At 37.8% G+C, this 16613-nt stretch overlaps 1 protein-coding gene across 5 annotated transcripts in view; it reads right to left on the bottom strand.

The window, feature by feature from the left end:
• The window catches only part of CDK13 (cyclin dependent kinase 13), a 45953-nt gene that overhangs the window by 12188 nt on the left and 17152 nt on the right, over positions 1-16613 (bottom strand). For all 5 annotated transcript variants that reach the window (XM_033007119.2, XM_042806304.1, XM_042806305.1 and 2 more), the window contains exons 5-7: positions 14496-14666; positions 5141-5330; positions 2601-2657 (exon numbers count right to left, since the gene is read on the bottom strand). In XM_033007119.2, coding sequence (XP_032863010.2) covers positions 2601-2657; positions 5141-5330; positions 14496-14666 — 418 coding nt within the window. The remainder of the gene's footprint in view (positions 1-2600; positions 2658-5140; positions 5331-14495; positions 14667-16613) is intronic.

Here is a 16613-nt window from a genome sequence, read left to right as displayed (position 1 = left end):
GTAACTGCGCAAAAGCAAATGCAACCGTCTGACCAAGGCTATCAAAGGACAGATTGAAGATATAAATAATAATCACAGAGACATGTCAATGCTATGTGAATCCTGTATCTCAATTATTATTCAGACAGAAATACTGTATATTTATTACACTGCTGGTACTTTCAGGAGAAGGACCTGCTTGGATAAAATCGGTAATTTCTGGGCAACTACTGATTATTAGAATACGGAACATAAGACCGCTACAAGCATTTTGAGAAGAAATTTAAGAGTCACTTTCCCCTCTGTAAGTAGGAACAGAAGAGACAAAGCCTTTTTCTTGAACTACATCCTTCAACAATTTTGATTACAAAGCCTGTAACGCTTCCAACATCTTCCTATATATTTCACAACATCTTTAATTCTCTGCAGCTCTAACTGTAAGTTTTGGTCACTGGGAATAATCCTTTCCACCCCTACGCTAAGGCAAGGATTTCCACTATCTTAGACACCCAGTTTTTTGTGGACAGGCCGAGGTACAGCATCAACAGCTCAGAATGGAAGGCAGGAAACAGATGCTAGGTTTTGGTTTTGTTTCAACCAGGCTGTCTTAAAAGTGATCCCAAAATTCTGTCAGTTTAAATAATTCACTCTTACCAACACTAGGTAACCCCAAATAGAAAGCAGAGTAACATTGAGCACCGAGTTTGAACAACTGTAGCATGAAGTCTAACAAGCTCTTATAACCTACTCAGTGGTACAGGTATATCATTTCTGCAAAATCATCCGAGTTTTTTTCATTAGGAAACTCCCCAATTCATTTTTAAAATGTAGCATGGTTTTGGAAACAATCCCAACGTTTATCGTAGTTATCTCCAAAGCAAGCATTCCTCTATGAAATGTTTACATGGTATGGACTTTCTCTACAGATACACAACTTGTATATATTAGTATCTGGTGCTTTTTATTTGAACAGATGTTTTCTTAAACAATCTGCAGTATCTCCTACTCCAAACATATGAAATCCACCAGAATAACATTTAAAGGAGCACAACTACAACAACGGATAGGAATTTACTTCAATTTTTATCTCCTCCCCATTGCGCTCCTAAAGCCTGTACCCTTCTGAACAGTATATGATTCTAAACAGTAAACCAAATGTAAAATACATTCATTTAAAGCAGCAGCTATTATACACTTGTTGGTATACATTAATTATATCTGTTACTGCAGGTTAGAAGCTACTCAGAAGGAAAATGAATGCCAAAAGAATTGTCAAAAATCTACTAATGAGAGTCTAATTATCCTCCCAAGTTCCACCGGCAATTCTAGTAGCTAGCATAATTACATTTTAATCTTTGTTTCATTTATGTATAATGGTGTAATAATGTTGCTGTTTGATGTACAGTAAAATCTGCTATTTGCATTATGAAGACACTAAACTTTAAATCGTTCAATTCTTAATGAACAGTTAGTTTTACAAGCAACATTTAAATTAATTTAAAAACAGACATTAAAAAAACCCCACCGTAAACCAGAGAAAAAAAACTAGGTCATTTTGGTGCATGTTAAAATAAGAAGGTAGGATGGCATCAATCCCTTTTATTGTAAGTACATCCAAAACAAAAATTAATCACCCAGCAGCTGCTTAAGATTATCTATAACCCTGCTATTGTACTCATCAGTTTTCATAACTGTACTTAAGCATATGTTCCTGAAACAACAGCTCGTAAGACAGTGAAACTAAAGCTCTCAGGTTCAACAACAAGCTCAGAGCTCTGTGAGGAAACAATAAACTCCTAAAGCTAACATTATGAAGATTATTTCCCAAATTAGGCATGCAGAAATCCAAGAAAGCTCAGGTAGCTAATATTCTCTGTATCCAACCACCCCACGTACATACTAGTGTAATGAACATTCAGCATGAATTTTAAAAATCCAGTTCCACATGACAATAAAAATATTGAAGTTCTTAATCATAAAAACTGTGCACCTGTTTCCTGGAGTACAAGCATAACGAAGCCAAGAACAACAGAAGCACAAGTCGCGAGAAGTTTCAGAATAACTTTTATTTAAACTTGTATCTCTGTTTCCAGCAGATTCAACAGCACTGACTGCCTAAAGAATACAATGAACCTCTTCACATGTAATGTTAAATCTTACACAAAAGTAGTGTTTTTTGAAAAGAAACTGTATACTTCTTGTGTCAGGGAAAAAAAAAACAACAACAACAAAAAAAAAATCTCTTTCCCTAAATAAACTTTTCCTAGGTATACCAACAGAAGGAATACACTTTAGGTTCACAGGACCAGAAACTAATAGCAAAAACATATGTATTTGTGCAACCTACTTAGGACTGATACTCTTCATTTTCCAATTAATATATGGCGACTCTCAACAGTTATTTATCCAGAACACTTGGAAAAGCAATACACTTGCACAAAGAGAGCTTTGTGGTTTTATACGGTGTAAGACAACATGCACTTCTTTCCACTTCCTAAGCAATTACTTGTATTACAGTACAACAGCATCTCCCCTAAACAAAAGAGTCTTCTGGCCCTCACTGGAGTTATGCAAAAAGATCAAACTTCTGAATGCTTTTCCACAGTATAATCATATCTTACCTTTCTTCAGAGTTGTACAGCCGAGCAAGCCCAAAATCTGCAAGCTTTATCTGCCCTCTGGTGGAAAAAGCAAAGAATTATTTAGTGGTTAATCCTGTTAGTTTTCCTCCCCCAAAATCCCATGAAGTTTGAGATTGAGACAGCTGCAACTAATCCTCACCAAACCACACTGATGAGGAGGCTCTGCCTTACAATCTATGCATCTCTTCAGTAAACATACACACTAACCTACTGAATGGCAAAGACAAGTAAGCAAAATTAGGTATGCTCATCAAATGGCATTTACATCACCGGATGTCAGCCAAAATTTAGGTGTAAACTGTAAAAGGATTTAAATCAGTAACTCTGTAGGAAAAAACTGAAGGAGGAAACTCTTATTTTCTCATGTCTTACTGCTAGCATAAGCGTTTGTACAACAAACAATTATCAGCGGTCATACTTCCCTCTAGGAAGCCATCAAAGTCCTGTTCTGCTCCTGTAAAGTTTCAATACAGCCTTTAAATCAGCACGAGCGACCAGATAAGGGCTTCTATTTTTGCCAGCAGCCAACTTGCTGAATGACACAACCCCTAACCCCTTCTTGAGTTTTCTCATATATGAGGGGAAGAGGAGAAGATACACAGCTCTTGCCTGGCAGTTTCCACAGCCAAAAGGCACTGCTCAATGACCAGAAGCCCCCACCATCTGTAAAGCGCGGATGATTTAAACAGAGAGCTATCTCCAAGTTTCTCTAATACATTAAATGAATGCACATGGGGTTTTTGTTTTTCTGGACTTGGGAGCTTTTAAAACTCCCACCACTTTCAAAATACACGCAAATGTCACTTTCAAATACATTTTATTTTATCAAATTAGGGCAAGACTTGCTGATGTGTGTAAGAACAACCATTTTGTGAAAATAAAATATACAGGTTATAGTTTCCATTCCATTTTTCCCCTCAGATGTGTGTCTGGAATTGTTGTAACACTTGGAGAACCCCCATAAACAAAGAAACAGTCCCCTCAAATTTATATGCTTATTCCTCAGAGAGCATATTTGTGGAAGATCGATGAATTTTTGAGCAAAGACATTGAAATTGCATATCTAAAAGATCGATGCATTTAGCTTCAGGCTGTAACTGGTAATGGGATTTTAGAAACATTGGCTTGAAATTATTCAGATCAGCTATCAACTTTTTCTTCTTCCAGTGGAAATGTCTAAGGATGCTCAAAAAAATATCCTAGGGGAAAACACTGTACCCTGGATTGGAGAGAGCACAGTACAGGCAGCTCCACCTCTGCCATGAGGCACTCTTCTCCACTGTCAGGTTACACCTCGGCTCCCAAGTTCCTGAAGGTGCACAGAGGCAGCACCACCACCGGGGCTCAGCAGGCAAGCGAGATTAGGTGTGGGCGCAGTGAGTGATGTGGAGGCAAGTGTACATCTGTTTAAGAGCCTGCATCATCATCTGGCAAGACTGAGGTGCGATCCAGAGCTGAAAATAGGTTAATGTTTGTTCCTTATAAGAAAAAAGTTTAAAAGTGGAAAATTTCATTTGGAGAAAGCTGGGACAAACCTAGGGCCCTGCCAAGAGGCCCTTAATCCATTTTGCCCGGTATTTCCTCTCCAACAGCAGCAGTAGATTTTTAGGGAGAACATGGAAACCTGCTCACTTTGGGGCTCATCTTCCTTGTGCTTAACCATCACCCACAATCATTGTTTTAAGGATGCAAACCCAGGTATTCCTATCTATTCCCTTTAGCAGGTGTTAATGATCCTGTCTCTAAATGTATTTCACCCTCTTGAATATCCTGACAGTACCTGGAAAACCTCCGGTGACAACAAATCCCAGAAGCTGCCTACCTGCTCTGTAAAGATACTCCTTTTGGCTGATATAAACCTTGCTCTTACAGTTGTTGCTCCCTGGTTTTAGTACTGCTGGATTTGATAAACAACAGTTCTGCATTGAAGTTATCTGCTATCTTCACACAGGCTTTTTATTTGCTGCTGTTGCACACTGAACAAGAGCACGTTTACTAATACGATTTGTAACGGTAAGTGGTTGAAGAAACAAATTCTTCTCTCCATTTGATTATGGCTATAACTGCAAGCCAAAGCATGTTTTAACATGCCTGATTGAATATTCTTTTAAAGAATTATCCTGACTGATGAAGACAGGGACCTCAGAATTATGTCATGAAGAAGCAGCCTAGCCACACTTAGAGATGGCAAAAAGAATACACGTCAAACACTTATGTCCTAAAATTCTGTTTTAATGTATCTGAGCTCAGATAATTTTTCCCCATATTCTGACCTAAAAGATTCAAACTTTTAATCCTGCTGTTTTAACACAGGGAAGTTTAACAAACAACTGCAGGATCCAGTGTTAAGCAGTAACATTACCAGATTAGTATTTTACAATTGATTTTAAAGAAACTAGGCAATCTAAAAAAAAGTTTTGCTAATGACTTAAAGCAGGTAAACTGTGGAGATTAAAAGAAAGATTTAAAGCTGATATTAACATACAATTTTTTTTACATACTTTAAGTAATATCCATACCTATTATTTAGTAGAATATTTGAACATTTGATATCTCTGTGCAAAAAGTTCTTCTTATGGCAATAGGCCAAGCCCTCCATCAGCTGTCTCATAAAAGATTTAATATGATTTTCATTAAAATGAACCAAACCAGATTCCAGCAGTCCCATCAAATCATGGTCCATATATTCAAATACCAGGTAAAATGCACCTAGGAAAAGAAAGGGAAAGAGTATGAGAAACAGAGAAAAATTCATTTACCAGCAGTCCAAAGCATTGCTGCTCCCTACTTTTAAAAGCTGGAAAGTATTTTTCACAAAACTGCTTACATTTGCTGCGATATTTACAGCCGTACCTCACGTCCAATACCAGCAATGAAATATAGTGCAGTAAAATGTTTGTCTAAAATTGCTTTTCCATGTAAACAATTATACTAGTCAAATGTTTCTGAAAACAAATATAATGCCACCACACAGTGGTTTAAGCTAGATGGACATGGCTCTCAGTCTCCATCCATTTTATTTAAAGAAAAATTTACTGGGCTAATATTCCCTATGTAAAAGTTTGGGGAGAAATCTAAGAACAAATACGTACAGCATTAGCTCATCTGCCATGATTTCATGACTGAGTGTTTTAAGCTTTCAGCATGGAATTGGGTCAGAAATAAGCCTGCCCTTCTTAGACTAAAAATACCGGTAAGACAAGACAAAATGAGAAAATAGAACTAACCACTAGCAACAGCAGCTCTGCAAAGACGAAGTTCATATTCCAAGTTGCCACATACATACATTAAGCATAACAGAATCTGGTCTTATCTCACATTAGCCTGTGTAATTCCACAAATAAAGCTATTAAAGCCAAGGCTCTGATATATATATATAAGTGTTTTTAAAGAGGAAAAGTGCCGAGTGCTTCAGAAACAGCAACAACCAATCTCCAGCCCAACTACTCCCAGTAGTATCTACTCTTTCATACTTAATTCTTCCCCTTATTAACTCCGAGGCAGAGGAGACAGTGCAGTCCTTACAAAGCACTGGTGGCAATGCAGAAACCGCATTCAAGTGGGGCTGTCTACCTTCCATTTTCAAAAGCCTCCCCCAAAGACATTTCAAAGCCGCCACTCTAAAGTACAAACAGCTTCTGCCCAACAAGAACTCATTACAGGTTCTAGTTCCTAATTAAGAAGATTCAATTCAGAAGTCACTGAACATCTTGGAGCAATAATGAGAAGTCAGCTTGCCAGAACGTACACACACATGGCCAGATGCTAATGAACTGACTTGTTTTCTTGCATAGTAGTTGAAAGGGGAAGAAAGAGTGTTATTTAACAAACAGAAAAAAGACTACTCATACAGTAAGTGTTAAACTTGTAACCACGACTAGCATAGAGCAGCTAAACCACAGGCCATTGCGTAACACACGCAAGAGTTTATTGTTTTTAATTTAGGGCCTTTTGTCCTGCTGTATGTTTTATGGAGGAAGCAAAACACTGATCATAAAATACCCCTGTTGGTGTCTACAGAAGAGGTAAAGCAGGAGGCAAATCGAGCAGGTACAACCCAATCCCACCACTTCAAAAGGAAAGAAGGAAGTATTACAAGCCATAAATAACCAAAAATCTGCTACGTTACTATTTGCATAACTGAGTTCACCAGTGTGGCTCACGCAGTTCAGCATGGTAAAAGCAGAGAGGCTCCTCTGGTCTTAGGTCTACTTCACTGACAACTGCTGGTATGAGCCATGACATATTTTAAAATGCCTTGAAACAAAACACCTGATATTAATGCTGCAGTGCCAGAATAATCTAGATATGCCCTTCACAGGATGTCAGCACAACAAAATTGAATACCAATGATCTTTGTATCTTCTTGCTCTGGAACACAAAGGAAAGTTAACTCTGTGTGTACGTGTCAAGGAGAAAGACTGGGAAGGGTCAGTGGGACTGCAGACCTGCTTAGTGAGAACAGCTGAACACAGTCTTCTTGTTTATATGCAAAGTAGGCTCCGTGCCCTCAGCAATTTCCTGTTCTGCCACTAGCTCCAGGGATTTTTCACCACTATTTATAACCAGCAATCACAGTTGGTACCCTCATGCAAGGAAAGCTGACAACAATGGAGACAACTCATAAATAAAACAGAGTAGTACCTGAGAGATGACACCCGATTATTTCCGATTATTTATATTCTCTGCAACTCTCATTTAAGAAACATACACCAGAACAGTATAAACACTAAAATGTTCCTTCCATATTAAGAGCAAATGCTTGGATTCATTACACTTGTGCATTACTACCTACTTATTACACAATGTCAGAACCTCTTTTGAAAATAAAAACTGTCAAAGCTGAATCTTCTTCATTGGTTACAAGAAACCATTAAAATTAGTCTACCAGCCTTGGCAGTCTCACCACTAAAACCCAATTTTCAGTATTACTCAAACTATATTTGGAAGGGATTGTAGCTGCAAAAAATGTATCAAGCAAACTGATGGAACACTTCTGTTAGTGTATTTCTAGACAAATGTGGTACCCTTTTCTCAGTGAGATCTACAGTTCCAGCCAACAAAACAGTTACTTTATTCCACTTGATCATTTCAGATCTCCATTGCTTTTCATCAGATCGGGGAATCTGATCCTTCATAGCAGGTAAAAATGCTAGGGATATTCAGGAAGAAAACAGTCATGGAAGACTTCACAAGTGAACTACACACAGGCAGAAATCTGCTTACTACAGCATAGTCTGAGTTAGAGTTTACAGCATCTTTTAGTTCAATCAAAACAAATGCAACACAAATATCCATTTCTCAAAAAGGAAGACATAGCAGAAAAGAAAAAAAAAAAAAAATCATTCTTTCCTTTATGAGGCCAGGACTTTCGATACCTTGGAGATTACGTTTTAAAATGACCCTTTGTTTCATGCTAGCTTTGCTCAATATCCACACTTCTAGAAGTGTTAGAAAAACACCTAAACCTTTGTTACAGTGAAGCATAGGCAATTCAAATGAACCCAGAACTACAGATTTGACTTTAACGCAACAGTAGTAAGATGAGTAACGTTAAAAACCTGCTCTTCCCAATAAGTAAGTACCTGTGGGGTGGGTGACAGCCTACAGTCCATTTCCACATGCTGCAACAAAGCACTAACAAGGGGGTTTATGTCTTGGGTGCCCCATTTCCTTTGTTAATACCGCACAGCTCATCTCCATTCCTTCATCTTCTGAGATAATAATAAACCTTAATGTCGCTGCATGTTGACAGAGCAGCAGCTGGAACAACTGAACAGTAGTAATATTGCCCGCCTCTGAATATGGGATAAGAGATAGCAGCTGAATCTATTAGGGAGGTACACAATAAATGAGAGTCCCATGGGTGGAAACAGTCCTTGCCTTACTCCTTTAGTCTGCACTTAGAAAAATTCAACTTTTTAACCATTTTGTCAGCTACGATTAATAAGGGTCAGAAAGTGAGATACTAGTTTAGAATAATTAAAGGATTAGCACAACTTCTGCTCCCGTTCATATACTTCAAGTCACGGAGCTCTAACAGTAGCAGCTTTCTTAACTAAAACACAAAATGAGCTGGGGTATCATGCTGTAAAGCTATGCATACAAAATAGGTAAATCAAACAACATGGCACTAACGATCTGTAATAAACAAAGGATTTTCTGAGGGGCCAAAAAACCTAACAAAACATACTCTGAATTTCTGTCACACAGGGAGGCTCCAGATTTTTTTGGACTGTCATCAAATCACACAGATCCAACAAAGAGGAACATCAAGTTACACATTTGTTCCCAAAGTAAGATACAAGTGCTTCGGGCTGGGGAGCAGCAGGGAAGAATGATCCCAAAACCTACATAAATGACAGCTTTTAAGCAAGTATCTTCCCAATGTAATTTCAGAGGGAAGGTGTTTGGTGTTTCTCAAAATATCTGATCAGAGGAACCAGGAGACCAGAGTGCCTTATTATGTGCAAATTTTAATTCAATCCTTGTATAAATGCATTATAATAGTATCTTGAAAATAAAAAATGCTTTAAAAAAAAAAAAAAAAAGATCCCTGACTCATTCTGTGGATGGTATGTACAATGCTGAGTTGTTGAACAGGTTTTCAACATTTTGTTCTGTACTCACTGTTCAGAATGAGATTCCATCAGACTTTGCTTTCAATAAAAGATTCCCCAACTTTTATGCAATACATAGATTTCCCCTCCCCAATTGATTAAAATTAATTGGATTATATTTACTCTTCCATTTCCTTAACGTTTCTCTTCTGGCACTCATGATATTCTAATACAGTTTTAAACATAATTTTATCACACAGAGCTTGAAAACTAAAGCAGAAATTGTCTAGCAATTCCTTGAAGTTCCTTAAATTCCTCAAAGTCCCTTAAACAGACATTCATCTTTTCTTTCTACTCACATTTTACAAACCTATTTTCTAATGTGTGAAACAACAAATAAAGGCATAGCCACTGAATTAATTACCTTAAAACTAAAGAAAGCATCACTGCTATACTCATTTTTCCATTTAGATATCAGAAAACTGTTTGAGACAAATTTAGTCTAATGGAGCCAGAGCTTGCCTTTTTTTTTTTTTTTTTTTTTAACATTTTCACCCAATGTTAAGTTTTTATTTGATGATAGTGGTATTTTCCCATTGCAAGTTCAATTGCATTCTCCTCTTGAAACAAATCCAACCCAAACTCTATGTACATGGAAACATGTTCTGAAATAGCTGTACCAGCCAAGGGCATGAGCCCTAGGAGTAAATACTGTCCTTGATTCATCACCGAACAGAAAACTTGAGGCGGAGGAAAAGTAATCCAAACATACCAGAAATCTCTGATTAATAACCAGGGATTTTTTTCTCATTTTGCCATAACACGGATCAAGTTGAAAAGCCACACAATGAAGCCTGCACTCATTCGAGATGGGAGTCCAGGACAGCACACACAAATGGGAATCACCACTTAAACAGTCATACTATTGCTGATAACTTTGCTGTAGCATGAAAACTATTTGGGTAAGGAGTTTCCATCAGCTATTTCAGGAACAGCAAGGCAAGCTGTAGATCATTAGAGGGTTCTGAAATTCAGATCCGTTTGGTTTTATTCAACTTCCCAGAAAACATGGAGAAAGCTAGCTATGATACAGGTACAAAAGGAACCCTGCAGTGAAGTACTGATGACTACATGATTGCTGTCACAGAACCTTTCCAAACCACAAGCTTTCAGACAAATGAAGTACTCCTTGATGGCTGTGAGAAAGTAATCTGCGAGTCATATGACAATGTACCACAGAGTCGATGTATTTTTGGCACATGTACTACAGTACTGTCAAGATAAATACCAACTTCATGCCTAAAAAGATTTGTTAATTTGTATTGCAAATCAATTAAACATTTCATCTATCTGAAGTAAATTTAGATATTAAAATTAAGTCAGAAACACACACACACACAATCCAAACAGATAATCCACACACATGGAAAAAAATCCCAAACTGCAGTGTTAAACAGATCTTTTTTATTAGTCTCCCATGCACAGTTTTACATCCTCCCTGAGGTTAGCAATTAAAAATGCCTCTTCCAGTCAAAAGGAGGAAGAGATGTCTGTCAGTACACCTACTGGTTTTACATTCACAGCAACAAAAACTAAGTCAGGCCCTCTCCACGTGTTTAGCAAAAAGAGATCATGGCAGTTCCCTAGCTAGACTGTTGAGCACTTGCAAAAAGCTTCTAGCTGATAAAGAGGCAACTAAGAACTGAAGGACCAACTCAGATGGCCAAAGAAAAGAGACACCTTAGTCATATAAATGACAGACTCACTGCGAAAACAAACTAGAGCTGACAAAAGCCCAAAGGAAGAAGGATCGTGTTTCCAAGGTTTCAGTTTGTAATTGATGGAAGTGGCTCAACCAACTTAGCTTGTGAGGTATATAGATTTGAATATACCTAGGAAATAGCCCTTTGTTTTCAACTTCTGTTCTAAATCTTGCTTCCTTCAATTACTGTTGCACAAAGTGTGTCACACTCAGACAAAAAACAAAACAAAACAAAACCACCCACAAAACAGAACAACACAACACTCTAAGAGAAGATGAAGAGCTTCTGCAAAGTACAATCCTGCTCCTAAAGGACATGAACTGGAGTTCATGAACGTGAACTCCAATTAATTTGAACTACCATCAAGCAAGCGAAAGGGAAAAAAAAGCAAAGGAAAGTTTACTTGCCAGCGGACTTGGTCGTAAGCACCAACACTGTCAGGCTGCTTTTACTACTGTCGAAGACTGACACCCACAATTGCTCCTGCACTAGGCTCACACTAGAAGAAAACATTTCCAACAAAAATACCCAGAGTTCTGAGATCTTAGGAAAAAAATGAGTGGAAACTATAGCTCATCGGTGCTACCAATCAAATGAGGCTTTATGTTCAGAGAGAAGCAAAGGAGGTTTTAAAAAAAGTCTGCTGGACACAGTGTTAAGGCAGCTGCTACACTGATACATACACAAGACAGAATACAAACTACAAGTCATGTGCTCTCATCCCCAAGCTTGTGCGTTCACCTATCTCCCTCTGAATGATAGGTAGGGGAGAACAGCCTACATGAGAAACACACAAAATGGATACTCCTCCTCGCCACACCCAACATCCACCTTTCACCTGGCAGGATCATGCCTCAGAATCAGCATGTTACACTACCAATTAGTAATCAGTAATGCCCTTCTCCAATTTTATCATCAAGCATGGCTCATACATAATGAAGACTGCAAAAGTAAAAACTTCACATCTTCCATATAGCAGAGCCATGTATCACCCACACCGCTGTGTATGTGCACAGCCTATACAAACAACTGTGCTGTCTGATGTGCTCTATTTCCACTGATGGAAATACCCTTATAACATATGTGCAACACTGCTCCCGTGTGTAACACTTCTTTTTCTAATGGTTTGTCTAGAAAGAATAAAACCAATCCTATCTATTAAAACTGTTCCGATCGTTAAACTTACGCCCTAAACTAGCCAGGATAAAACACAGATATGCTTTTCTTCCACTTTCTTTATAATGTTGTTGAAAATACTGAGACGAGTCAGATACTCAAAAGTTTGGAAGACATAGGATTATGTCACTTAAAAACATGTAATACAGCTCACAATATCAGGACAAAGTTGTACAAGCCAAGATATTGCTGGTTTGCAGGCCAATGTTACTATTTAAAAAGCATCCTTAAAACAAAGTAGTGTACAAAGTACACCCAATACTTACATAAGTGTTAGAAAACTGAATTTGCTGCATTTTAAACTACTGAGATCCAATAAAAGAAAAAAAAACAACCTTATTCACTTAAGTAGATGAGTAATAGGTCAGGATATGATACGTGTCCTTAGACACAAAATTAACTTTACTCATATTAACTAGAGGAACATGTGCCATCAGAAATGTTCTCATTCCCTACTTTTACAATTAGGATATCAGCAGGATTTTGTAAGAGCTATATTTCAAAACTAAGATAAGCATATAGCATGTGTTAAGTATAAACATGTTCACCAGAGGGCAAAAGACTTTGCTTCTGCTGTAAACTCTGCCTGAGACATTGCTACCACTTTTATAATGGCTCCCCCTCAAGCCAAGCAGCCTCCTTTTGTGTTTGCAGTGGTTTACCATGCAAATGACCAAACTTCCAACCACTTGCATTTGTTCCCCATGTAGACGACAATTCGGCCACAAGGTTTCAGCTATAAATCCCTGTCTCGCAATGAACTTAGAAAAAAACAGAATGCAGTGCTTGGAATTAAAAAAAAAAAAAAATCAACTTCCATCTTTTCACAGACAAATCATAATAGCACAGTCTCATTATCATGCTATTGCTTTCAAGGACTATCAGAAACTAATTTTATTCTAGCATCTCCAGAGAAGCCCCTTCCCTTGCAAATTTTTTGAAAATGTAATTGTTTTAATAAGCCATTAACTAAGAATGAGAAATTAAATTGAAAGCAGTATCAACAGCATAAATACAGACTTGGACAAAAAAAATACATTTGAAATCAGACACACAGTTTGAAGTACACCAAAAAAATTTACAATTCAATTCTAGACATAGCACCAAAGAGAAATGGAGAAAATTAACTAATGAGTCATTAAGTACTAAGTCAAGGCTCAGTGTGGTGTCATTAGCCAAGTGGGTTAGACCTAATTAAAACTCAGTATAACATTCACATGAAAAGCCTAAACTGGCTGTTGTAAACTGTCAGGGTTCAGAGCAGGTGCTGACCACTGAACCTGCACATATCTAGAGAAACTCTTTTGCTAGATGCTTCCTACTTTTAAACACAATAAAAAAGCCTGGCAGTGCTGTATACCCTTCATGGTATTATTCTTTCTAAAGATGGTAGAAAAAAAAACGACAAACTAATTCCTGCTTAATTTTGACAGCTAACTTCCGACTCATCACAACGTCACCTGGTGTTTCTGCTGCCCATGCAGTACACAGTGTTTTCGACCCACACTGGTGCTGGCCATGCTGTATCAAAACTCAGGGAGGAAGAGAGGGGAAGAAGCACAGGTACCACAATTTCAAACACCCTCCTCAGCCAAATCATGTATCAAATTGCCCACAGGACACTAAAATAACCCAAAACGGTATGTTTATAAGACTTGGACCTAAAAAGTAAATGGCCTCCAAAGACAAAATAGTCACTACAATATCAAAAGTACCAAGCAACAACACTGCATGATTTCCACTGTTTGCTTGGTTCTCTAAGGTAGGGAGGTTGCAGTAACTCAAACAAGCCAAGCTTAACATTCAAGGAACCAAAAGAGTAAAAGTCTGCATGCCTTCTACTTGGGGAAAACCACCAGCACCACACAAACCTTGTTATTAATTTTTTTCATTTATGCTTCTTCTAGCCTTCAAGACACATGTACCCAATTATGAAAAAAACAATGGAAGCACAGTTCAAATAAAACCGAGGCCTACAACGAAAAGCATCTCTTCAGCATTGTGCCTACCATACTTTAAATGATACAACAAAATACTATAAGGAAAATAAAAGGCTAAAAAAGCTCACAATTAAGAGCTTCCTGTTGCTGCTGACCTCCCTAATCAGTAAGTGTCAAGGAGTCAAACATCTGTTCCTCTCCAGCAGAACTGGAATCAAGTAATAACTTTTTTTTATCCCACAAAATATTTGCAAAAATGTTTCTATGAGCAAAAGGCATAGCTGAGTTAAATAAAGGAATTCTACTAGTAATTAAATAAAAATAAAAATTAAAACCCTTTGTCAAGCATCATGGTTCACAAACACAGTCCAGTATAGCAGACTGCCATTTTCAGAACAGGACCAGAAAGAGCTATGCCCGTGTCACCGTACATACCTTTGTCCTTCTTGAAGTCCAAAGCATCTTCCTTATCTGTCACTATTTCCTTCATGTTGATAATGCTTTGGTGATTAAGCTGTCGAAGAATCTTAATCTCCCGAATAGCTGTAATTGGAAACCCTTCCTTTTCATTATCCAGACGTACTTTCTTTAGTGCTACCATCTCCCCTAAGAGAAAATTTAAATTAAAAAAACCATTAAGATTAGCAACCAAACTATGGGATTTAGTATTGAGTTTGCTCATTTGTTTTCAAAACCTTTCCCATTTTTTATTATTTCTGAATGGATTAAACAGTTAACAGTTTGATGCTTGCACCAGACACCACACTGAATGGAAACAGAATTAACCATTGTTGGGAAACAATCACATGGAGAAGCAAAATTATAAATAAGAATTATCAGCTACCCATCGTAAGGCCTGTCTTCTTCCTCCTGTATACATCACTCATCTGTGTCCTGATATTCCACACCAGGTCCACCAATAAACCCCCACATCAGAGTGTTTATCAGCAGCAGCTTTAGAGACAAAGGCCTATGTCTGCTCTGGACTACTTACTAAATCACCACAGGTCAGAACGCATATATCTAGCCAGAAATATTACATTGTTCAAGATAAGAGACAGATGACTAAAGAGTTCTCAAATTCATCAATATGTCTTCTACAAGTAGAAGTGTCACTGCCATGTTTACAATGAGGAGAAATTTTCCTTATTATTTTACTTCAGGTTGGGCTGGAATGAAGCTGGATTCTCCAAAATGGCAAGAGCATGATCTACACACGACGGAGGATATCTAAAGACCATATACCAGCTCAACCGTTTTGTTCTTGGAAGTTTATTGCTGTGTCTGGGAAGTTTCTCGACAGCACAGAGATCCTTGCTAGCTCTAAAAATATACCCATGTATATGATATATACACAAAAGATCACATTCCAGTATGACACAACATCCGCTTGCTTTGAAAGCCCATTGCACAGCTTGCTGTAAGATATCTCAAAGGCCATAATGCCACCCTTTGCACAGGATTTGAATCCAAAGCTAATGGAAGGTGTACTTTAACTGTACAGGCCCGTCCAATACAGAGAGCAACAACTTCTACTGCAGGTTAAGAAATGACCGCCACACACAAATAACCTGAATCTTGCCAAAGGGGCAATATGGTTATGATAAGATTAAAAAAAAAAAAAAAAAAACGTGCAGAGAACAGCATCCCAGGAGAGCAGGAAAAAGCTCCTAAGGATGATTTGCAATGGTTCCCAAGGTAGAAGTAAAAAATAAAATCTGTGGCAGTTCAACTTAAGAATTAAAGTTTGCAAACCGAGACAAGCACAGGTGAAGAATGAAGAAGGAATTATAATTACACTGCTCATTTTCCAGACATCAGAAAGAAGGAACTGAGGCTGGTATGTGATCCTATGTGATTCAGTTACTGCTGAAGTAGAAAATTATCCAGCATTCAAAGCATGCACAAATAAGCCAGAAGGACAAGTAGTCACAGGAAGAACTACTAATTGAACATAAAGTGATCAAGCAACATACAGCACATATAAAGAATCGATTTCAATGTATTATCTATTTAGAAGTAGTGACAACATTCTTACATATCATACTGGTGACTGCTTGCTCATCTGAGCTATAGCTTAACACGAAATTTTAAAATTATGTCACTGCTGTAACATCAGTTCTACTGCAAGAAAAATACCCATTAGGCAACACTTCAGGGCTGTGATGCACAGCGGCAGATTCTCTTCCTACTATCAGCTTGTGACTATTGGAGTATGAAGAAGAAAAATGGCTAAAACTCATGCATAGCTTTTTTCACCCTTTCATCCCTTTGCAAACTTCATTATTCTCTGTCAAGCTGTCTAGGGTGCCATTTTGTTTCCCCACAGCATTTACCCTCTCTTCTTCACTAGCGCAGTTGTGTACGGTGTCAAAACTCAAGTACTAAGAATTAGAAATTAAGACTACTCATCTTGCTTTTAGCTACAACTTTACAGATAAATGATTTTTCCAAGGCATCAAAAGATAACTTCTGATTAAGACAAATGCTATGTTTAAAACTAAACAGACAAACCAACAACTAAAAACTTTCCAAACATTAGAGAGCAGAACA

Source organism: Tyto alba, unplaced genomic scaffold (genome assembly GCF_018691265.1).
Source record: "Tyto alba isolate M040663 unplaced genomic scaffold, T.alba_DEE_v4.0 Super-Scaffold_46, whole genome shotgun sequence".
Classification (NCBI taxonomy): Eukaryota; Metazoa; Chordata; class Aves; order Strigiformes; family Tytonidae; genus Tyto; species Tyto alba.
This window is presented reverse-complemented; position numbering and strand designations above follow the sequence as displayed.